Here is a 25,274-nt window from a genome sequence, read left to right as displayed (position 1 = left end):
TGATGGTTCTTATGGTTTAAAGAAATGTATATTCTAACTTCATAAAATATCTGCACCCATCAGTATTTTCTAATTTTACATTTATATTTAAATATAGGAACATAGAGTTCCTTCCACTTATATTTAAACTAAATGTCCTATATTTATATTTGGATTGAAAAATGTCTTGATTTAAGATTTCAAAGTTACTATCAAGACTGACACTAAGTATTCTTGGAACAGCTTATCATCCATGTTGTTCATCATTTCCTTAAATGAACATTTGGTAGTTAGCAATCTGCAGTCCATAAGGGCCTTTTAGTTTGTCTTCAAAAGTCACTTTGAACACATGGTACTTCGTTAAATTTTACATGTTAACTGAAGAAATTCTTTGCTTGCAAGATTTTTTTCTACAATCACTTGATTGTTTCCTATAAAACCCTGCTGACTTCTCATGGAATGTGTTGGAAAATTTCTCTCAGTGTTTTCCTTCTGTGCCTGTAGTTCCTGAAGTCATTTCCCTTATTATAAGCTTAATTGCTAGGGTCTTTGTGACAAGGACATGATATTTTTGTCTAAGATTTTTGTTTTACTTGGGTACATTTTTCTTTTTATCTGATTTTTTTGATTCACCATTTCACTAGAAGTTAGCAGTGAATTACTTAAAGAAAGACTTCCCATCCTGCCTCTGTACATTTTTCAAATTTATGAATGGAAAGAACACAAACATCGTATTGATTATGTGTAATTGCCTATGCATTGGATATTTTATGTTGAATGCAAATCTTAATGGAATATTCGTTCCACATGTACCTACTTGCAAATTTTATACATTGTTTAGAACCCAGTGTCTGACCTTACAAGACTCCTATTTCAGGATCCCCTTTCAGCGGGCTAAACCAAGCCATCAGAGTCCAAAACCAATGTGACAGTAGGTTATTTCTAAGACTAACAAAGAATCAAAGTATCTCACATTTACCACCCAGGAAAGCAAGATACTCACACAGATCCACAAATGCATATATGAAAACCAACTGTGAGTCTCCTAATGTAAGGGGGTTAGGAAAGCATAGTCTTGTTTTGCGAATGGACTGCCAGACTTCTCGGAGTTTGCTTTGCCTTTAGCATTTTTCCCTCATTTTTTTTTTTCCCTAGCTAGGTGCATTTTGAAGGAAATTTAACTTGAAAAGCATGTTTCTAAAGCTAAACCACAGACTGTGCAATGTGAATAATAATGATCCTTGGCTTATTGTTTTTCAGTTCTAGGAGAAATCTGACAGATCAGGCCAGTAATAAACTAAAATGCCTATATAATAGTTCCATGCAGACTTTTTCAAAGGAAAAATCCTGTTCATTTGAAAAAATGTATATGGATATAGAATACAGAAGAAAAATATTCAAAATCACTGAAGAATACTGCTTTTTGTTTTACCTTATTCTTCTTTTACCTAACTTTATTACGGTATAGCTTACATCTCATGAAATCCTCCTATTTCAAGCGTAGTATTTAATAAAAACTTTTAGTTACTTTACTGACTGATAGAACTATTACAATAAATCACTTTTAGTATAGTTTCACCCAGTAAGCCATGCTGGTGAATCCATCACTACACTTTTAATTCAGATTTTAAATACTCATTCAATTTAAGAATCTTTACATTAAATTTAGTTTTTAGATAAAACTCAATATAAAATGACTCAATTTAGTTTGCAAGCTTACATAAAATAAAGGTGTCTCACCTATAAAAGCTAAAATTTACACAGCTTTGTCTGAGAATGTTTGTTCTGTTTAGACTAAAGACAATTTCCAGTCAGCTATTGCGAATTAGAAATGCAGGAACCTAAATAATTGAAATGAAAAGTCCAACTCTTAAAAGAAACAAGTATGACTGAATTTGTATCTGCATAATTTTTGATTTAGCTTTATTATGCAATTCAAAAATGGAAAACTTAAGGCTATTTTTTTCTAATGTGTTAAAAATTTTAGGTGCATGTAAAAATTAATAAGCTCCAGTTTTTAAAATTCTAAGGTTGATTATATGAAGTTTACATAATTGTGAAAATATGTATTGACTCATTTTTCTTATTTAGATAGACTTGAGAACTAGAATTGCCTTAGAATTCATGACTAGTTAAAGAGATATATGACAGAAATTCTTTAGATAAATTAATCCTGTACCTGGAACTAAAGAAGTCAAGACACAGGCATCATGGAAATTAAGCAGCAGGTACTCCACCTCCACCATTGCTCTTTTGTTTTCTGCTTACATTTTTAAGAATCTCTGTTAGTGGAGAATAAAATGTTATTTATTGCAAATAAATCTTTGCATTTCTTAATCAAGTGATATGGGACAGAAGGTGAGAATTTGCTTGGGGCCAAAAGAGGCGAGGAAGATTTAGTCAATGCAAGCATAAACAATGCAGATTTGACAGCCAAAATAAAAAATTTGCAGGCTCGATTGCTTTTGGAAACTGTAATTTTCTGCTAGTGTATATTTTATTTGTATAAATATGCTAAGACACTGAAATTAGCGTATTCTCCACCTGCATTCTTCAAACAGCAAAGCTAGAAAAAAATTAATAAACCACAACTTTTTTTAATTACTTGATTTGTTAAGTTTTAATTGAAAGTAGTTCCTAGATATGGAATTTATATTTTGAAAAGAAATAGAGTGAATATATAGCACTCATATAAGTTTTCAAGTGCATTTAACTTTTTCTTACATTACTTAAAAATTTTCAGGTGATTTCTGAAATGCACCAAAAATGTCCTCTTTTCTGGAATGTTCCTTTAGTCCTTTTTTCCCCTCCTGAACCAATGACTATTTCTATTATGTAAGTAAATTGGATAACTCTGAGCTAATTTCAAAAATCTGATTTCCAAATGCTTGAGCAGACTTTGCAGATTTCCTGTTATGGGAGGTTTGGGCTTTTACCTCCCTAAAGGAAGGAATCAACCATTATGATTTCTAAAGAGGACCTCCCTCACTGATTCAGTTAGTCTCTGCTGCACTTGGGATAGAATTGCTAGGCTTATATAAGCCATATGGGCCAGGCATATATAAGCCATATGCTAAGAAGAATTTCTCAAAATTTTTCTTTCTGCTTCCGCATATATGATCAATAATATTTAGATGTGACTTATATTTCTAACATGACTTTAAATAAAATATTGAGGAGGGATAATGAACTATAAAAATTCATGATTCATGTAACAGTAAAGAGTAATGATTTCTTACTCATGCATGTGATACTTAAAAGGACAATTGTCATTCCTTCAGGAGTAAAGCAATTTCTCACTCTCCCAAGAAAATATAAAAATGGGAGTGAAATTATTATAGGGTCACACTTGAATTTCTGCAAATGCATGCATACAGTAGTGTGTATTTGTTTCAAAATTTTGTATCACAATTAAATTAGTTATTTATTACTTGTAACGCAGACCCTAACTTACCCTACCACCACAGACTTGGAGAACTTTGGGCTGATACTATTTTGCTATCATTTTTTCTGCCTTTTTTCTTTTCTTTTCTTTTTTTAAAGATTTATTTATTTATGCATACAAGAATTGGGGCACAGGCCAGAGTTGTGGTGTGGGGGTGGTGAGAGGATTCACCAGAGACCGAGTGGGGAACAGAACAGGCAATTTGACTGAAATACACTGCTGAGGGGAGCAGCGGGCGAGTCAGGAGAGGTCTGCTGTGCCATGTGTGTTAGTTCCCTGGCTGGCTATCAAACTTGTGCTGTAGGAGTTGTGGATTACTTAACAGTTCTGATGCTCAACCCCTTGCGCCACCAGGGAGGCCCCCTTCTTTCTTTTCTTACTTGTAAAAATGAGAGGATCCATTAACACTGACTATATATCTCCTTGTACCTCAATGGTACCAGCTGGAATTAGATACTGATAAAGGTGTTAGTTTGTCATTTAGTGTAACCATGTAATTAACTAAAATCATGGGGGTTAGTCAGCAGACACAAGAAAACAACACTAAGCCGATCAGTGCAAAATTACCTACTTCTAAATAGCATGAAAATCTTAAACTATGTATTATCCAAGCTGCTCTAGGCATGTTTTAAATATAAGTGTCGGTTAACATCAAAGACATACATCATGAGTGTCTCTGGGTTTGAAAAGAGTGAGACAAAAACAAAATTACAGCAAGACTGTATGCATGCCAGATATTCACTTAGATATCTTATTATCTTTTTCAAGAAATAGTCATTTACTAAAAAAAAAAAAAAAAAAAAACTTGATGATGATATTCCACTCCATAATGGATTTGAAAAGTAAGTTTCATTATTATTCAGTTATGATGAGGCCAACAGATCAGAATACAATTGCTACTCAAAGACAGTGTGTTAGTCACAGTTCTGCAGAAACCAGAGAAACATCGGTTTCAGTCAGGAAGCAAATAGGGTCGAGAGAAAGCAAGAGCAAGAGCCCATATTGTGGTTTCTGTGGCAAAGGCAAGGCAAGATAAGGTAAATAAACTTAGGTTTACTCATTTAAATGATTTCAACATAATCTGGGGCTGGGGATTCTCTCTAGTTGTCTGGAGCTAGTCTTAAAATGACTAGGGAAGAAGAATATCGCCTGCTAGCATTTATGAACTGGATAGGGGCGGCTCTTGATTGGCGAGTTTGGTGTATATGAAAGGCCCAATGCATGCTGTCTCTGAGGACTGGCTAGCAATGGAAGAGGCAGTCTAACTCATAGAACCCAGAAAATAGGGAAATAGTTAATACAATGATATACTAAGTTCTAATTATACAAATTATAGTTTTTAATTCCTTTTAAATCCAGGCAACATGTACATATTCTGAATTTTGTTCATTTTAAGTATAAAATTAAATGACTTTTAGCAAACATATATTCTCCAATCAGAAATTAGTATTTCTGTGTCTCCTTTTTGTCTACTATTATAACTTGCCTATAAAAGTTTAACTTACTTAAGACCAATATGTATTTTGCCTAATTTCTAAGTATAACACAACACAATATGGGGCAAATATTTCTATTCCTTTCTGTACTGCTAGATCTCATGAACCAAACTCAAGAGTGTAATCTTTCAAGACAAATTTTCTTACTGGTATCTATAAAATGTAAGCTGGATAAATGTCAGTCCTTTCTGTGTTAAAGGAATATGAAAGTCATTCTCCATTTAGCAACTAATCAGTAGACAGCAAGTCTTTCGTCAGAAGCTCCATAGAAATTGACATCAAACTGCAGTTAGTTTCATCTGTCCTGTTTTGGAATATGGCAATTCTACCCCTGAATGACCCTGATTCAGAACAGACCAATGACTGCAGCAGCCCCTATAAAACAAACAAATAACAGCTCATAATGTTGTTAGTCTAGTTGTATTATAAAATTTGCTCTGAATTTATTTCGGTGTGACTCTGTACCATGATCATTTTTCCAACACCACATTATTTAACAGTTGTCCCTCTCAAACTTTCCAACTATTTATATTAAAATCTTGTGTGTAATAAAGCTATAAAAGATTTCTGATTTTGATTCAGTTACACCAATTTTGATTACCAGTTTTGGTTTTGAACTTTCTACTGTATTGTTTTTATTTTGAGGAAATCACTAAATTAAAATAACAAGCAGGGGATATTGTTGAAAGTAATCCTACATCAGTTGGGAAATTGGGAATATTAAAATGGCATTAAAGTAAATTTTCTAAATATAATACTAGGAAATTTAGCCAAGAATAACTTTGAAAAAGTCAGTATTTGGACTGACTTATCAGTCACTCCCAAAACCAAATTGTATCTTCTGGAAATTTTTGGATATTTAAAAACTTTCTGAAGTTAGGAATTTCTTAAACAATTTCAGCTCTCTGGGAGGGAAGATTCTATCATCTTCATGGAGCTTGTTTATATTATCTTTTTTTCTGAGTTTAGATTTAGACATATACTAAGAAGTATGCAGTATATTTTTTTCAAAAATAAAGAACATTGAGGATTTTAAAATAATGCATGCATATCAAAATATCTAAGACTTTTGAGATTACTGTATATTTAAATGTAATTAATAAAAAGGAAATGCCCTAGGTATTCTTGAATTTCATTTGTTCACATTAAGAGTGAAGACAACCAGTCACTCCAATAGTATGATTTTGTCTATGTAAAGAAAAGAGAGAATACTAGGCTAAAAGAAACATATCATTCACACACACAGATTTTGATAAATAATCAATTGTCATTCTCATTGTCTTGTATATCAATACATATTGTACTTGGGTAGGGATCACTAGTCTCTGAACTAGTCTCTGAAATGGCTGACTTGTTAAAAGCACTCATAGCACTCCAAAGGACCCAGAGAGATTGTAGACTGTCCTAGTAAATCCAAAGAATATTTTCATTTTCTAAAAGGTATTGATGTTGCAGATGTCTATAATGATCTAAGACTCTCAGTATTTTATAAGTTTGCTAATATATTTATTCTTCAAAGACAAGAATTTAAGAAAAATACTTTTTAAAATTGGTTTAAGTTCAGTTATGTCTATTTACTTTTGTTCAGTTAACTTAGTTGAATAGTAGAACAGCAATAGCCTTGTACAAAATCCTTCTTTTCCTCCTTTTGTTATTGAAATAATATCATTTACAAAACTATATAAGTCCTAGGAGTATAGTTTCACAACTGCAGAAATGTACATAGCACACCCTGCTAACCACCAAAGGCTAGTTACCAACCACCATCACTGTCATCCAATTGACCCCCTTTAATTTTCCTCCCACCCTTCATCACTTCCCCACTGATAATCACCATTTGTAGTCAGAATCTAAGAGTTTACATTTGTAGTTGTATTTGCTTTGTTCGTATTGTAGCATAATCACTACATGGTCCGTCCATGCTGTCAGGAATGGCAAGATTTCATCTTTATTTATAGCTGTAGTAGTCCATTGGGTATATCTATGGCATGTTTTCTTTATCCATTCGTCAGTCCATAGGCACTTAAGTTGTTTCTCTATATTGGCTATTGTGAGTAGTGCTGCAATGAACATAGAATTGCATATATCTTTTCCAATTGGTGTTTTCATATTCTCCAACTAGATGCCTAGAAATGGAATTGCTATTTTTATTCAAGTCAGACAGAAGTTGTGGGTAACCTGAGTACCTATTTCTTAAAGATTGGCATCTGACGTAGAGGGCAGTTTCCTGGGGATAAATCCTAACTTGAGTATCTGGGTCTATCTCTAGGTAGAGAGCGACAGAACTAAATTAAATTGTAGGACACCTAGTTGGTGTTGCAGAATTGCTTAGTGTTGCAAAATTGTGGCAAACCCACATATTCCATGGTAAAATCATAAGAAAAGTTGTAGATTGTAGCATTGTAGTAGAAGAAACAGGAGAGAAGACTTTTTTTTTTTTTAAGCAAAATTTTTGATTCTATGAGGATATTGGATGATATTAAAAGAAAATTTACTGTTAAACACAAGGAATGTGAAGACAACTGAAAAAAATGAAGACCAGAATATCATTTTGATTAATCCTTGTAATAAATACTTCTGATATGACCCTCCTTCTATCAACAGTTTTCCATACTTTATTACTCAATGCTGAGATGAAAATGAGATTACAAATTATAACTGTTTCCTCCACTCTAAAATTTCTCTGGGGGGTCTTCAAAAACAATAATTAAAAATTTAACATTTTCTATAGATTTAGAGCTGAAAAGTATACTTTTTTTTAATTTTTTTTTTAATAGAGGCATGTTTTATTTATTTATTTGTTTGTTTGTTTGTTTTGTTATACATGCACTGGGTACAGTCAGAAGCCCGGGAGGGTGAGAGAATTCACCAGAGCCAGAGCGGGGAGCAGAACAGGCAGAAGGACCGAAGTACACTGCTGAGGGGAGCAGCGGGCGGCAGGAGAGGTCTGCGCGCCATGTGGGACTCTCCTCCAGTGGCCGGGGAGCAGCCGGGGATCGAACTGGCGCCGCAGAGGTTGCGGGCAGCTTCGCAACCCAGCGCTCAACCGCTGCGCCACCGGCGAGGCCCTGAAAAGTATACATTTTGAGTGAAAATAAAATTTGACCAGAATTTTTTCCCTTCTTATTTTTGCTATATTTACCAAAAAAATAGAGGAAGAAGGAAACCGTACTCAAAATGTATTTAATGTACATACCTTAACTGTTTTTCTTCCTCCGCTATTGATTTAGTTGAGGACATTACTTCTCTCTTATAGAAAGTGAATGATATAATCTTACAGAAATTGGTCTTTGTGATAAAGAGAATTTTCATTTTTGTTTGAATTTAATTACTTTAACATCAAGAATTTAGAGAATGTACCCAAAAAATATATCATACATATTTTTATAAAGCTAACCAAACTGCTTAACTACATTTATGCAAGTTTGTCATGATGCTAGACAAAAAAATTCTGAGGGATTTACATTCTGGTGGGAAGATATTCTAGTAAGCAAGCATTATAATACAATGCAGTGGGCTTGACAAAAGTAAGAGAATGAGCAGGCATACCATACTTCAGAACAGAGGAAGGAACTGAGTAATGCCTAAGGAACTCAGGAAAAGCTTTTTGGGGAAATCATATTAGCAATGTATTTCCAAGGCTAGAAAGAATCATTGAGGTGCAACAGAACAGCCTGAGTGTTCCAGACAGAGAGTACATCTTATATGATTGTGGAGAAACTAGGCATTAGTTTTAGAATTTTAATTTTGAAAGGAGAGAGAAATAAATATAAAAATGGTATCTATGTCACAATCTGATAAGGAATTTAAATAATAAGGTAAAGATTTTCAAATTATGTATCTAGTTATACTCTGGAGTTTCTCAAATGTGTGATCTCAGGTGTTTTCTGATATTAATTTTTTTAAAAAACATATAGATTCCTAGAACTTTCCTTTCTTTGGAGCTTATGATTTAGTTAACAAGTTTAGGAAAACTAATTTAAAATTAAGAGATTTTGAAGAAAAGGAGGGTTAATATTTCATTTTCTTTATAAAATGATAAAACATCAAGATATTTATAAGTTCTGAAAAGATTGACATGAAAGATACAGAAGCCAATGAAGGTAAAAAATGGCAAGAATGTGCACTAAAGCAGGGCTGGAGAACTGGAATTGATTTTTAGAAAATTCACCAGCTTTTAGATGTTGGAGCTGATCAGCATTCAGGTGTGTTGGTAAAGCTGAATATACAAAGAAATAGTACTCTGAATTCAAACTGGTTACATTGTAAAAAATGGTGAGATATGAGATCAAAACAGGAAATTCCAGAAAACAACAGATTTGAGAAATCAGGGTAGGAGTGGTAAGATGGAGAACATTAAGCTATGAACGATCATGCTAATTCAAAACTAAGAGTGTTTCTGGCTTTAATAGAAGTGTTCATTTTTGAAAAAACTGAAAAGGAAATGTTCTTAAGTGGGCATTGTAATGAATGGTACAAGAAAAATAAGGGAGTAATGCTTTTAAAGCCATGTCTGATTCAAAGGAAAAATCTTTCAACCATTTACTGCATGATATTTTCCCATGGAGATAATTTTTAAAAGCTTTGGCTCTCTTGGAAAAGAAACACTGAACTCTTTTTGCTATTACTTTAACTTGTCCAATCTCTAAACCACAGAGATACCTCAGAGGTTCATTAGAAATTCCCAAACCCAGAAAGAGGAAAGTCCCAATAAAAACAAATGAACCAAACCAGGTCCTTTAGGAGTTGAATTTTGAAGTTTTGACTTCCTGATTCTAAGGATGGGTCATATTTTAGTTGCAGAACAATGGTAAACATAGCTCAAAAACACCATAGTTAAAATAATCCCTTCCATGTCTGTTAGATCTGGCAAGCACAACTATCAAGGATAATGCAAATACAAACTGTGAACTACACACACCTCCCCATTTTTATCTTGATCCCTTTAAATAGAAACCTTTCCGAATATTCTTGTTTGTTTGTTTCTCCTTTATAATTTGTTTTTCAATTATCTTAGTAGATGCAGTGAGTGACTCAGATTATATTGACAATGAGAAAAAAAATATGTGATCCTTCTTTTACAAATAAATGACTAAGGTTTAATTATTAAATCTTAAGAGTTCTATTTCTATCTCTCTGTCTTTTGGAACTAGACATTCGTGCTTCTTATTCATGAGACTTCCATTGCCATGACCTAGAAGTAAGGAAAATAACATCCAGTCAATAATTCAATGCTTGGTTCCCAAAAAGTTATGTTTTCTTAGAACAGAAGCTGAAAAGCATTTTTGATACCAGATTTCACAAAACATATAACTAGATAACAGAGTGAAATATCTGTCCAGTGCCATGTCGTGAACAAAGAAAACTTTTAATGAAGAATAAATCAAAACTGCTCTGAGCGAATCCTCTGTTATACCGCAATTTTTTTTTTAAGATTTATTTATTTTTGCATAAAAGAACTGGTGTAGGGGCAGGATGGGCACAGAGCAAGTTATCTAGGACCTGAGCAGACCGGGTAAAGGAGAGTCTTGGAGCCCTCGGTGGCTTTCTCAGGATTTTATTGAGCTGTTACACATAGAGCAGCAACCAGGTACACAGCAGGCAGAGGTGCCAGGGGGCCAGGAGGCTGGCAGGCCTCCAAGCCCCCAGCAAGTCTTCATTTTGGGCTTCTCTGGCCTCTTTCTCTCCTCCTCTTTAATGCTTCTGCTTCTCTTTATTATTTTATCTATCTATCTATCTATCTATCTATCTATCTATCTATCTATCTATCTATCTATCTATCTATCTATCTATCTATTTATACAAGCACTGGATACAGTCAGAAGCGCGGGAGGGTGAGAGAATTCACCAGAGCCAGAGCAGGGAGCAGAGCAGGCAGAAGGACCAAAGCTCACTGCTGAGGGGAGCAGCAGGCGGCAGGAGAGGTCTGCGCGCCCGGTGGCTGGGGAGCAGCGGGGAATGGAACAGGCGCTGCAGAGGCCAGCGATCAACCGCTGCACCACCGGGGAGGCCCTGCTTCTGCTTCTATTGGTGGATATGACTCAATACTCCTCCCATGGCCCACAGAAGTAAATAAGACAGTTTGCAACAATGTAACAACTGCAGGTGCCCCATCAGGCAGGGTAATCCTGATGGTGGGAGGGCAGAAGCAGCCTGAAAACCATTTACCCTACAACTGGGGTACAGGCCAGAGGTGTGGTGGGTGAGAGGATTCACCAGAGACAGAGTGAGGAACAGAACAGGCAGACTGACTGAAATACACTGCTGAGGGGAGCAGCGGAGGAGTCAGGTGAGGTCTGCTGCGCCATGTGGATAGCTCCCTGGCCAGGGGATCAAACTCATGCTGCAGCGGCTGCGGATTGCTTCATAGGTTGCGTCTTAACCCCTTGCACCACCAGGGAGGCCCCATGTTAAGAATTTTTTAACACCAGGAATGTTCAGCTTTTTCTGTAGTTGTAGTCTAAAGTTCAGCAAAGTTCATGAAGAATGAGTAACGCAATTCATGTGCCTTCAATTCTTGCCACAACCTTCACTCTTATGTCTTGTTTTTTTTTTACTTTTTAAACAAATATTTTAGTTAAAATATAATTGTTTTTATTTCACCAAGTAAATAATCTCTCCTCTCCTTTTTTTCCAAAGGACACATATATCAAGTCATAATGCATAATAACAAAATCAAAGGGTCAAATATTTCTCCCTCTGAAATACCAAATACTATGTGTTTTCACACCAAGACATTGTTTTATTTATTTAATTTTTTAAATTGTGTCATTTTTATTGAGAAAACATTGGTTTATAACACAGTGTATGATTCAGAAATATAGGTTCACACCTCTTCCGATGTATGTTCTCAGACAACATGCACCACCAAGGAAGGTTCCCATAATCCTCCACCAAGTTCTCTTAGACTCCCTTCTCTTTGGCTACCAGATTTCTAGGGATCGTTTTGGTTTGGTCTTGTCTATTTATTTGTTTTGGTATTTAAAAGAAGGCCACTGACTTACTAACAACTATTGCCTTCTTACTGGTTTAATTTTTCTTGTAATTGGTTTCCTAATCTTTTTTTCCCTACAAAATTTGCGCATTTACTAACTAGCATAAATGCCTGGTCCAGGTTCACAGATAGCTAGTCTGTCATAAACTTCATTCTTTTAATAAGAGAACAATATTAGGAATCTGTCATTTAAAGTATCTTAAAGAGGCAACAGATAAAAACAATTAGTTCTGGGCTATTGGAGGTGTTCAGCAGTAATTGCTGTGTAGTTTATATGCCAGCATTTTGCTAGGGAAAATCTGTGCCTTTCCCACTTTGTAAATTCTCACTCTAGTTCTGAGCATTTCTCTAGTCTTAAGATATATATATTTCATATAACTGTTACCTGTCATTTCATATAACTGTTACCTGACATTCCTTCAAATCAGCAATTAATAAAGTAATAGAGAAATGGGAATAAAATCAATGTATTTTATGATATTCTTGGCAATATCATGCTCTCTACACAGAAAAAAAATAAATTGCAAGTTTCTATGGATTTTGGAAATTAGTACTCTGAATAAATGAACTAAAATGAAAATGAACTAAAAGAATCATAACCCATAACACTGTTTCTCATTAATATCACAAATTGTATTATAGTACATGAGGAAGTATGGATAAGTTGTACCTCAAGACATGAATTAAAGTGTTCTAAAAACCTTTTAGAAAGCATTGATACAGTAGAGTGCCCATAGAATTTGTCTCTTCCTGCAGTATGTTTTATTATGTCTGAAAATTATTTATTAGGGGACAGAAAAACAATTTCTGTTAATTATTTATTAATATTAAAATATTGATGAGCATTACCTAAATGTAATAGGATTCCAGCTGGTGCAGTGGGTTGAAACTGCTGAAATGCAGCCAACACAAGGGGCGTGTATTAAAAAGAGCAGAACAAATGACTTAACAGGGGCCTAAAAGCAGCAATCAGAAAAGGTTCATTTAACTTAGAGATGGCACAAGCTCCAAGCAATTGCCTCTACTTAAGTAAGTGTGGAATTACAAAAGGCTATTTATTACAGTCCAACAGGGCCCTGCAGCTTGTTCAAAGACCTTTGAAGAATTTCAACAGTTATAAAATCTTGCTCAGTGTAGGAGCAGTAAAATTTGGGCAGCTCCCCAAAACCGCCTGCAAAACTTTAGTTGAAAAGTTAATGAAATCCTTATCATAGTTATTCTTTGAAATGAATCATTTTCTCTGGTATTTTTTTCCTAAGAAGAGACACTTTATTTCATAATTTTCAAGACTTATTTGAAAATATAGTTTAATTATTAGGAAAAATAAACAAGTTTTTCGCTGTGGTACTGATCAAATGTAGAGTCTCCATGGGTTTACTTGAAAAGTGTTCAAGCATTAAGTTTCTTTGAAATGCTCTGTAAGCATATATTAAAAGATACTCTATTAATGGATTTACTTCAGCAGGCAAATTAGTGATATTTTTTCATTTTTTATATAAAAAAGCAAAATTTGGTTCCAAAGACTTTGGGGCTATAATTGGTCCATTAACTAATGGATAATGATTTAATTGATTTTAATTTAACTATTAGGATAAGTAAAAAGAGAATAATTCTTGACAATACAATGTATCTTATTTATTTATATCTGAGGTATGTTGTTAACATTCAATTTGTTTAATAGAATTTCAACTAAACATAATCCAAATAACTTACTCTTTGTTTAGAATCAATATCAGAGCAGTACACTACCATAGATGTGGGTGTTAGAAGGTCAATTTGAGAAATAATAAAATAATACTGAATACACAAAATAAACATGAAAGATAAGTGATGTTAAGTTACAGACAGATATTAATTGTTAATAGTATCAAAATGCGAATAAATACAATGAATTTATTTTTCTATCAGATAAACTACACTTATATTTTTCCTGGGCAAAAGATTAATCATTCCCAGGCCTTCAAAATAATGATGCTTTAATTAGAAAAGAGATCATAAGACGATCTTACAAATAATAGAAATAGGAAGAGAGAATATTTATTGTCAGATTCTTGGATTAGGGTCACACTTTCCACCAAAGTAATATAACACTTAATGAAAGCTCTCTTTTCAAGTGAGGAATTAAAATGAAAAGCATTTATAGAAAAGAAAAATTCAAATGAGATATTGGAGGCAATATTCAGCATGTGATGATCACAGGAACATACATCAAATCCACTAACATGGAACTTCTGCTAGCTGTAGGGTAGAATACACATACATGGGGTTCTAGAAATCCATGATTTGAGAATAACTGATAAGAAAATAGGTCTTGGGCCTCCCTGGAGGCGCAAGGGGTTAAGACACAACCTATGAAGGTGTCCGCAGCCTCTGCAGCACAAGTTCGATCCCCGGCCTGCTAGGGAGCCACCCACATGGTGCAGCATACCTCTTCTGAATCTCCCGCTGCTCCCCTCAACAGTGTATTTCAGTCAATCTGCCTATTCTGTTCCCCACTGTCTCTGGTGAATCCTCTCATCCCCTGCATTTCTGGCCTGTACCCCAGTTCTTATACGCATAAATAAATAAATCTTAAAAAAAATAGGTCCTTAACAAGAAAAACAACTCAGTGGTTAATATACCTGAAAATTCTTCATTTTTGTTTGCTTTGTGTTTGTACTTTATATTGCTGCAGTCCACTAGTGAGAGTGTCACTGAAATCCACAGTGAGATATTTGTTTGACTAGTATACCAAGATTGAGATGTGAAACCAGAAGTGCATTGATGGATAGTATGCATTTTTCCTTTTAATGGAAGGATTTGCAGAAGTATATAACTTGAAATATATTTAATCTCCCATTAGAAATAAAGGTGACCCTATGATACTGATCCAAGCAGATGGTTTTTTATTCTTACTCTATACTTATCATAATGCATAGCAAACAATGAATACAGTCAACACTCATTAAGATACTTCAAAATATATCTGGATAGTTGTGACACAGTATGTCCTTGGTATTTTTTATTAAATATGTTTTAAGAAATGTAAGACTAAAAGCAGAAAAGTGTTGTTTCCTGATATATATTTTTATTCATCAGAGATTTTTTTCAGAAGTCAAGACCTATTGTAATATGTCCTAAATCCTATCAATTTTACAATGCACTAAATATTATTACCTATAGATACCATGGGACTCCTTGAGCATAATAGATTCCAGTCTCTTGCAGAGCTGCATATGAAAATGTTATCAATGAGCAGAAGAATCTGGCATTAATAACTTTGCAACATTATAACAAATAGGTAGTCCTGATGTTTTGTTCTTTTTTTAATATTTTAAATATATTCCTTTGCTTACATTATAGTAGCAGATTGAAAACATCTGCTCACTTGCCACGAGTCCACCAGCAGCTGAAAATCTCAGCTCATTTTCCATAGGTCTGTATGTACCAGGGCTAAAATCCAGCTGCTGAGGCTTGATATGGGGCCAGATTAATACTCAAGAGTCTTTGAAATGGAAATAGTTCTTTCTTGCCAAAGATTAGAACAATGATAGACTCCATTTACTTGTTCTCTTGTCTCCTTGCTCTTCTTTACCACCTTTCCCAAGCCAGTTAATTTGCCTCTGCCCACCATTTCTCCCATCTTCTCTTTACAGCTCCATCACCTGTTATCACAATTAAGAAGGATCGGACATCCAGAAACAGCATTTCTTTATCTTGGCAAGAACCAGAACATCCTAATGGCATCATATTGGACTATGAGGTCAAATACTATGAAAAGGTGGGGAGACTATGATAAATGTTAGAGGGCTGGGATATGTAGGGCAGGAGGTTGCCTTCTCCTGAGCTCTGCTCTTGCAAGGAAATCAGCGGCACCTCTAGCAAATAGTAGAGCTTTGTTTAGAACGATGATCATGTATTACCTTTGCTTTAAGGGTACAGAGGGGTTAAAGATATTGTGTCTAATATTTTCCATTCCACAACATTGAGCCACAGCAAAGATGGCACTACCAAATTTAAATTATGGCAGTAGAAGTGAGATTTTTGACTTCCAGTTGAGAACCCTGCCTGATCAACTATTTTACAGTGATTTCTCAATCCATTGATAAACTATTCCTTAGTTCACTTTCTTAAGCATTATTTCCTGACCTTTACATTCACAGGAATTTAATTCACCACATAAGGGACATTGTACTGACAACAAAGTTACTATATTATTGAACTAATGATGAAACACTTTTTTGACTTTGTGAAAGGAAATTTAGAAGGTGGGAGTGAGTAGATAAGTTTGCCTCACATTGTAAAATTGTGGTTCAGTAATGCAATTTATTTAAAAAAATGGGTGCTCTTAAGTAGAATTTAGGCCATGTTAGTTCATTATTCTAAATAGTATGTATTGCTCCCTGATTATAAATTATAATCAGGTTTGAAAACAAAATGTGTAATGTGTCTTGTGGTAGAAATTTGACATGTTTAGGGGCCAGGGATTCAGGTCAGTATTAGATAAGCCTGGGATTTGAACAAAATATATTTTCACTCAATATTATTGACTCAATAAGAATGAAACCTAATATTTTTCTTCTTTCTGTGCCAGAACTTATACAAATGAAAAATATTCTATAAATATTTTCGCTTAAAATGATCTCTATTGCATTCAGTGAATGGAATGATTACCATGTCTTTTATATCTGTTCCTTTGTTACCTACTTAAACTTGAAAGAGGTGGTTTTGAGTGGTTTACCTTTTTAACCATTGGATAACATTATGAAGATTCGATTTTAATATGATTTTTCTTACCTCAAAGCAGGAACAAGAGACAAGTTATACCATTCTGAGGGCAAGAGGCACGAACGTTACCATCAGTAGCCTCAAGCCTGACACTACGTATGTTTTCCAAATCCGAGCCCGAACAGCAGCAGGATATGGGACCAACAGTCGCAAATTTGAATTTGAGACTAGCCCAGACTGTATGTATTATTTTAATGTTTAATAAGTTATAGGAATGAGGACTGTTGAAAAGTGTTTGATAATTCATTCTCAATTTCTGTTAAATTGTAGTGAAATATGATGCATTGAAAGTATATTGCTTGGAATGTTTTAACAATTTGTTAAACATTGGGTCTACATTTGTTTTTGTATGATATACACTTGTTTGGACTCTATTTTTTTTTTTCTCTTTTACAAATCAAACATCTGTAATGCCTGGAAGTCTGGTTTTCTATTAGCCACAAATTGCTTTGTGAGACAGTGTTTAATATGGTAACACACTTTCATTAGCTGTTAATCCAGATATTTCAGGTTCATTGCATAAATCAATGAACTACAAAAATGAAAACTGATGATCCATGAGGATCTTAATTTCATTTTAATCCTTAGCACATTCAATTGTGTGGTTATGTCACTTTGAGATTAACAATTTTCTAAAACCTGATTTATACCCACATTTATTAATACATTAACAAGAAATTTGGGTAGACCCCTCTATTGGACCTCAAATTTGGCTAAAACTGGTATAACATTGGCAAATATTTTCCCAGTAACATTTTTTCTTTTCTTTGAATGCATTTGCTACTTATTTGAAAAGCTCTCTGCTAAAATATAATTTTCAAAAAGGTAAAATTTGAGCTTATTAATTAATGAGGAAACTAGTAAGATATTAAAAGTGATTCAAAGGAAAAATTGAAGAACAAATACATACATATATATATATATATTTATGCATATTTGTGCTTGTGTTAATATGTGTTTGTTCAAATCCTAAGAGATTTGAAACTAGTTAGCCAGCCACTCAAAGGAAGTCGGCTATTCCTTTTGACTATTCTAATTTTCCGTTCCTCCAGCATCTGTAATATCTATTTTCTAATTTTTTGTTTGTGATATAAAATCATATTCTTTTATTTTTAGTCATATTTTATGCCCAAATAGAAACACTGAGGATTAACAAAAAGATTGTAAAAACTGAGTTAATATGACAGAGTAAACATTTTATGGCATACTTTTTTCAGACAACTAGAAATGCTGCTTGCAATAGCCATCTGTAACTTCTGTAGTTTTGAGGCTCTGCTGTTTTTAGAAGTCATTGGTTGACAGCTGAAACATGAGAAGTCTATGCCAAGAAGAACCTCAAATACATAAATCTATACTCCAAGATTTCTAATCCTCCTGTGATAGAATGAGTTTGAGAAACCACTCTCAGGACAAAACACTTATAAAATGCCATAAATGTCTTTGTGAAAAAGGTTTAAAACAAATTTAAAAATTTAAAAGGCACAATAACAGAACATAACTGCAGTTTAACACTGGTAATTCTGAATCCTCTTGTAAGTTTTCAGTGGTGCAAAGAAAGTCTCATGTTTATGGTTATTTGAACAAACAGCTACAAAGTCTGATTTATCAAAAAAACTGAAATCACGTAACCAAAAAAGTTAATGTGTAATAGGTCTTGTGGTAGAAATTCAACATATTTAGGGATCACGAACTCAGGTTACTATTGGATAAGCATTTATCATGTTGCTACCTATTTTGGAATATCAATCTAATTGTGTATGTTCTTAATTGACACTTTAGTAAGAAAATTGCAAAACAACAAAAAATTCCATCAGTATAGTGTGATTCCTGATTTCTCACAGATATTGCTGTGGTAGTATTTGTACATATATTTCTAATGAGGCTTCAGTGTCTGAGGTTTAAGAAATATTCCATTTGAAAACTGCAGAGCCTTAGGAATTTTGCCAAATAAGTTTTTTGTTTGTAGTACTTTCATCGTTTGAAAGAGAATAGATGAAAAAAAGGAATTTTAGAAAATAGACTTTTTAACATCCCCCTCTCCATTTATAAAAAAAAAATAAAACTTTTGAGTTGCACAGTTTCATTTTAAGAAAAATCAATATGCTTACTGCTTCCTCATGTTATTTTCCCAGACTTTAAATACAGATGAGAAAACAGTACCCTTTGTCTTGGAAAAAAGACAAAAAGACTCTAACTATAGATTTTTAAATCAAAATTGTATATTCATAAAAACTCTAAGGATGTGTTTTATTTGTTTATATTTAAAGTTTGAGGTTTATCAGACTTTTAAAAATTATATGAAAAGTTCTCATTTATAACACATACAAATATTTCTTAGTAAATTACAGTGCATTTTGAACTGGAATTTAAATAACATTTTCTAACCTCGATTCATTATAAATATATGGAGGAATAATGAAGCACATACTTTCCTAACACTTTAAAATGTCTTCCTTTTTACATGTCAGTGTTTTATGTTTATTATCATCCCCATTTTTCCATCTATAAAGAGGAGTGAAAGAACGGAGAAAGACCTCAGATAGCTGTGCAGTTCTAAGGGATTTGCCAAGCCACAGAGTGAAGATTGTCTATTAGATGAGTCCTGCTTTGGGCATACATGACCTGACTCCAGCAGCCTTGCTGTGTTTGGCTATAGAGGAGACAGTGGCCTGTTCAGATGGCTCCTGAAGATGTAGCAGCTTGAAGCTGCCTGCCCACTGTGCTGACACAACACCAGGGAGACACAGCAGGCAAGCCCTGGCTGCCACCTGGTGTAAGCAGTAGTTTGCTGGTAGGAAGAAATAAAGTGCTTGCAACAGTTTCCATTATGAGTATACCATCCTGCCACATTCTGAGCTTTTTATCCAGATGCTTGGAAACCTAGCTTGGCATGATCTGCTATGTTTCTTGACCTGCATCATTTAACTATTCCTAGAACCACCATTATTTAGAGAAAAACTTTCAAACTTAGACTTTGATCAGGGTTATGGTGTGATATGTGGCTGTCAGAGAGGTGATAGTTATCAGTTAACTATACTCTTCTAATATATATATGTATAAATATATATGTATATAGAAGATCTTGTGTGTATATATGAGTGTGTGTATATATGCATATATATGTAATTTAAGTAGCATTTACATCAAAAGTGATAAATGTCAAAGTATGACCCTATGAAAAGGGTTGTTCCAGAATCTGCATGTATTTTAGAAAGTCTAGAGATGAGTTTTATTAGAAGAGTAGAGATAAGGGAGGGGACATACCCAAATTATAAGCTCTGCCATAGACTTTGCATTATATTCTGAAAGTGATGGGGAGCCCACAATAATTTTATGCGTGAGAATGATGTGGTCAAATTAGTGGTTCAGAAGGAGTATTCTGCTAGGCAGGAAAAAGATAAGAAAGGCAGGCAAATAGAGACTGGTTAGAGAATTTCTAATTATAATCCAGAAGAAAAATGAAGGTGTAAGCTGTTTCTTGAAAGAGTTTAATGGTTAATTGGTTATAGAAAGATCAAAAAAGGAAAGAATATGGTGACTTCATATTTACATCCAAATCCTTGCTACTCAAAATACTATGGTCTAGAATTAGCAGCATCAGCAACTCTGAGAGCTCATCAGAAATGTAGTCTTAGTCCCCACTCCACACCAACTGAATCAAATTTCTTTTTCCAAAAGATCCCCCAGTGATTTGTATGAATGTCAAAATTAGTGAAGCAGTTGTCTTACTCACAGGTCAACAAATTTTTGTGTGAAGAACTAGATAGTAAATAGTTAGGCTTTGTGTATATCTCTCTTGTTACTACTCAACAAGGCAAATGTAGCAAGAAGCATATGTAGACAATACACAAATGAATGCGACTCTGCTCAAGGAACACTTGGTATGGACACCAACAAATTTTATATAATTTTCACATGCCACAATCTCTTCTGAATTTTAAGACTGTAGGTTTGAAACCATTCTAAACACCTGAGCTTTACAAAACTTGAGGGCAGTCCTGATTTGGCTCCAGGGGCATTTAACCAACCCCTTGTCATGTAAATGAACACGTGATAGGACCTACCTACAAAGGTAGGAAATACAGGGAGAATTAATTGGGTATGTGTGATGGTCCCTAGGATATATGTTGCATAACATCTTAGACAAGTATAGATCCTGAAGGCTGAACATTTTAATTAGAAAATTTATAATTTCATTCTTGGAAATCTTGCCTGTTCTTTCTGGGCAAATCTTGCCTGTTCTTTCTGCCTGTTCTTTCTTTTTTCTTTTTTTTTTTTTTTTTTAATAACTTCTGGTTTATCCAATGAGTTTCTTTGCCAGTGAGGACAGAGAGAGCCAGCCCAACATACTTTTACACAGCAGGCACTCAAGTCACATATGAGTGATGCCACTGAAACAGAGTATTTCATCTTGCTAATTAGGTAAAAATTTCAAGCAAAATTATAGAAAATGTCTAATTTTTGCACTAAGTGAAGAATTCTGTTTACACTGTAATAGGTATTAAGCTATATTGTTGGGAAAAAAGCAGAATGAATATGACTTAGTTTGTCAGCTTCTCCTGGTAGACGTTATGATGTGTTAATGCCTGTTCTTTTCTTATTTTTTCTCTTCAACCTCACAGCTTTCTCCATCTCCGGTGAAAATAGCCAAGTGGTAATGATCGCCATTTCAGCAGCAGTGGCAATTATTCTTCTCACAGTCGTCACCTATATTTTGATTGGGAGGTGAGTTCACAGTCTCTTTACGACTTACTTTCCTTATTGCTTTGCTTTCTCCCCTCAGTAGCTGCTAAAATCTGAACAGTGTGGTCAATAAAGAATTTTAAGGAATAAGGATGTCTCCATCTGCATTCTAGACCCTTCTCTTTCTTCTTTTCTTTTGTTTCTACAGTTTTAGTTTTGATTTTCTTTTCTCCATTGAATTTCTGCCTCCACTCTTCAACACACTCCACTTCTCTCTTGACATCACTCTTAGTTCTTACTTTCTTTTTTCCAATTATCCCCTCACTCTTTAAATATACCTGGATTTCCCTGACACTTTCTCACCAGAGCACTGGTAACATTGCACAGCACCAGCCACTAACAATAGAGACTGTACCCTTCATTCATTCTAACAGCAGTTGTTTAAAAAAATACTATAAACACATTCTAAGGCCATTATAAAAATTGAACTGAAGGGGTCTGCACAGTGGGGAAGCACCTCGACATATCTCCTCATTAGCCAACTTTCCAGGGTCCCCAGAGAAAAGGGATTTCTATAGAGGATTTAGAAAATATGAACTCATTAAACTTTCACTAAAGCATTTAATTATTTCAGGAACATACTTTCTTTTCTTTCTTTTTTTTTTTTTTTTTTTTTTGGCTCTGCACATTCTGACATAGATAATTGTTTTAAGTATATTTTCTTTTTGTGTTCTCTTCCCTTGATTACTCTAGGTTCTGTGGCTATAACAAGTCAAAACACGGTTCAGATGAAAAAAGGCTTCATTTTGGGAACGGACATTGTAAGTTTCTAAAACTGGTTTTGGTTTTTCAGTCTCATCATTTTCGTTTTAGCAGTTGTTGCCTTATAATTGGATAACTTCCCCCTGACAGAGAGAATTCAAAAGTATTTTTATGGGAATAGTGAGCAAATTAAATTTATTTTAAACAGAGAAAGAAATTCATGGCTGCATTAAGTCATTTTTACATGGAGACATTTCAATGTACTTAAACTAAAATGAAGGGTAACCTGTGGTTTCTATTCAAATAATGCACATGATGGGGAGCATGTACCAGAGTCCGCTCTGTGTGGCTGAAAGGCAAAGCGTATCTTCAATTTCCTTATTACTAGTCCTTTGCTAAAATCTAAATTGGAGCCTTTTGCCTTTCCTAACTGCCAAGTAAATATAAACAGCCTCTGTTTATGTGAAATGCTTTTCTCCATTTGGTCAACCAACCGGGAGGGAGTCTTTAGAATAAACTGTTTATTCTGAAGTTACTTGATAGCCAACTGGTAGGCCAGCCAGCACCCTGCCTGAGCACACACAGGTATTTTAATACAAATCAATTTAGTCTCTTTTTAGCATTTTCTTAAAGAAATGTTCTTTTAGGAAACAAAGTGTTAATATCTAACAAGAAGTTGGGTTTTCTTATATTTTTTTCTTATTTTTTTTTTTTTTTGGTGATCAAATCATCCCAGGTGTTTCTCTTTTCTAAACTCTATTGTTCAGCTAATGCGGCAATTACTAATCAGTTGCTTTAAAGGAAATAGAATGTTCTACATGCAATTTGCAGCAATGTGGATGGAGCTGGAAGGGATCATGCTCAGCGAAGTAAGCCAGAAAGAAAAAGAAAAATACCGGATGGTCTCACTCATAGCAGGAATCTAGAAAACCTAATTAAGGGACCAGGAAAAAGAATAACTATAAAAAAAGAAAAAATCAAAATCAACAAACTACTATGAATGAGAAACACACTATGGGGCGGGGGAAGGATTGGGGTCAAAATAAGGGGGTTGCAATTGTATGGGTAATATAAAAATAAAATTTAAAAAAAGAAATAGAATGTTCTCATTGGAAATTAGAGCAAACTCTATACTCATGCTCATGTGCTCTCAAATAATCTCAGTATAATTAATGTAGCTTTGCAGGCATTACTTTCTTCAGCATTCACTATGACCTAAAATTATTTTCAAATCTGTAGGATATGTCATATCAGCCATTGATTTTTGTATCTGAAAAAAATGAGTTTAGTTATCCATATAAAAACTTGGTGACCTTTGGCTAACGTGCAGGAGGCACACAGTTGCTTGAAAGAGAAAAACAAATGTTTTCCAAAATGTAAACTGATATGGGATAGAAGGAGTGCCAAAGACTGCAGGGAGCACCATTTTGTCCATTATGGAGTAATTCACAGTAAAGCCAAAATACTACCTTCCTAATAACATCGTATCATTTAGTTAGGTTACCAACTCATGAACAAATTTACAGGATTCTGGTCTTGCTTTTTATCCCATGAGACTGTACAGCACTGAGTCATAATCACTATGTATAAATTAGTCAAAATGGTTAAATCAGTGTGAAACAGGTTCATCTTCATTTGAGTTGGATGATTGATGTCCATATTGGTTTTGGAGCAAGACCATATTGACTCAGTTCTTTATATAGGAATTATAAATAAATTTCATGAATTTGGAGCATCGATAAATTTCTGTGTGCCAATCGTAAACTGTTCCTGGTCACAGGTAGCACTGTTATCTATTTTAGCCTTTGGTTTCTATGTTGAAATTTTAATATTCTTCAATTGCACAATATCTATGATAGTCAAACCAAAAAAAAAAAAAATGCATTTTATCCTAGCTGCTAGGGCATAAAGTAACTTAGATGCATGTCATAAGCTTTCTATTTCTTAATACTACAGCTGGTTTATTTCAGACCGTTTATTTGGTATTACTTTAAAAGGCCCTGGCTATGAACTATTCCCTTCAGCCTTGTTACAAATCCTATAATATTGCTTCAAAAGGAAAGAAATGTGTTTCACGTCCTAAGATCCTGTCCCTTTGCCCCCTTTGGCTGGGTCTTTTTGCTTTTTTGCTATCCTTAGGGCAACTCATGCTGGTAAAATGGAAATGTAAATTACTGTGTTTGCACAGAACGAGCTGTAAAGTAGTGCAGCTTAACACGTGTGCACGTGTTTATTATCTGGTTTTCTTGACAGAGCCCAGTTACTCTGTATGTTGCCCTTAATTATTGGTGTGAAGGGATTATGTGCCTTGCATTTTGAATCACCTGATTCCTGGAACCTCTGGGGTCAGCAGTTAAAAATCAGCAGCTAAAACTCCTACAGTGAACAGACCATTTTACTGAGGGATGTATGTGTGTTTATGTTTGTGTTGTTTCCCCAAATGTCATGTGAATAGAAAAGCAATTTACTTGATTTTAAATAATACTAATGAATTTGATTGTTTTACTTGGAAATGATTATTTAAGTTTTTGATTATTTAGTAATGCTTCTCTCTCTGGAACTGACTGGCACTGAAGGGTAAAGGCTTTTTAACGCCCATACATATTTGAGATGTTGCTCCTGACAATTTATTTTATAATCTATTGTTTATGAGATGGCAAAAATAAACAAACTGCTCCGTGAGCTAAAAAAAAAAAATATATATGGACATTTCTGAGCCCAAGTTCTAGTTTCAGGAAACATCAGTGATATATCACATCAGTGGTAGTAATTGTGAATAAATATTCTTAACAGTGAAAATATCAATAATGGCATTACTCTCCATCATTAATTGAGAATATCTATAAACCTGCCACTCATGCTGGGCATTTGAATAAAAAGTTTTCAAGAGATTTATTTCTCTGACACTTTCCTAGTTATTTTTGCCTAGCTATTCAAAATAGAAAATCTTCTAAAGTTCTTATTTCAAAAGCTACTCAAAATATGCCCAAAGCAGTGGCAAAAGGCGGGAGTGTTGTGAGTGTTGACTCCCTAGAAGCTGGTGTCTTCTCACAGCTGTCATGCTCTGCCCCAGGCCAGGTAGGGACTGCTCTTCCACTGCATCTAGTGTCAAGTTAAACACCACTTGGAAGGAAGGGTGTCATTACCC

General features: G+C 34.4%; 1 protein-coding gene across 3 annotated transcripts in view; it reads left to right on the top strand.

Annotated features, from left to right (window-relative positions):
• EPHA3 (EPH receptor A3) overlaps positions 1–25,274 on the top strand; it is a 323,744-nt gene that overhangs the window by 244,871 nt on the left and 53,599 nt on the right. For 2 of the 3 annotated variants that reach the window (XM_054700691.1, XM_054700690.1), the window contains exons 9-12: positions 15,550–15,674; positions 16,698–16,860; positions 21,304–21,406; positions 22,118–22,185. In XM_054700691.1, coding sequence (XP_054556666.1) covers positions 15,550–15,674; positions 16,698–16,860; positions 21,304–21,406; positions 22,118–22,185 — 459 coding nt within the window. The remainder of the gene's footprint in view (positions 1–15,549; positions 15,675–16,697; positions 16,861–21,303; positions 21,407–22,117; positions 22,186–25,274) is intronic. The other variant, XM_037526637.2, reaches the window with a different exon arrangement.

This window comes from Talpa occidentalis, unplaced genomic scaffold (genome assembly GCF_014898055.3).
Source record: "Talpa occidentalis isolate TD23 unplaced genomic scaffold, MPIMG_talOcc4v2.1 talOcc4.4, whole genome shotgun sequence".
Taxonomy (NCBI): Eukaryota; Metazoa; Chordata; class Mammalia; order Eulipotyphla; family Talpidae; genus Talpa; species Talpa occidentalis.
The sequence above is the reverse complement of the archived record's forward strand: the minus strand, read 5'-3'. Positions and strand labels throughout refer to the sequence as shown.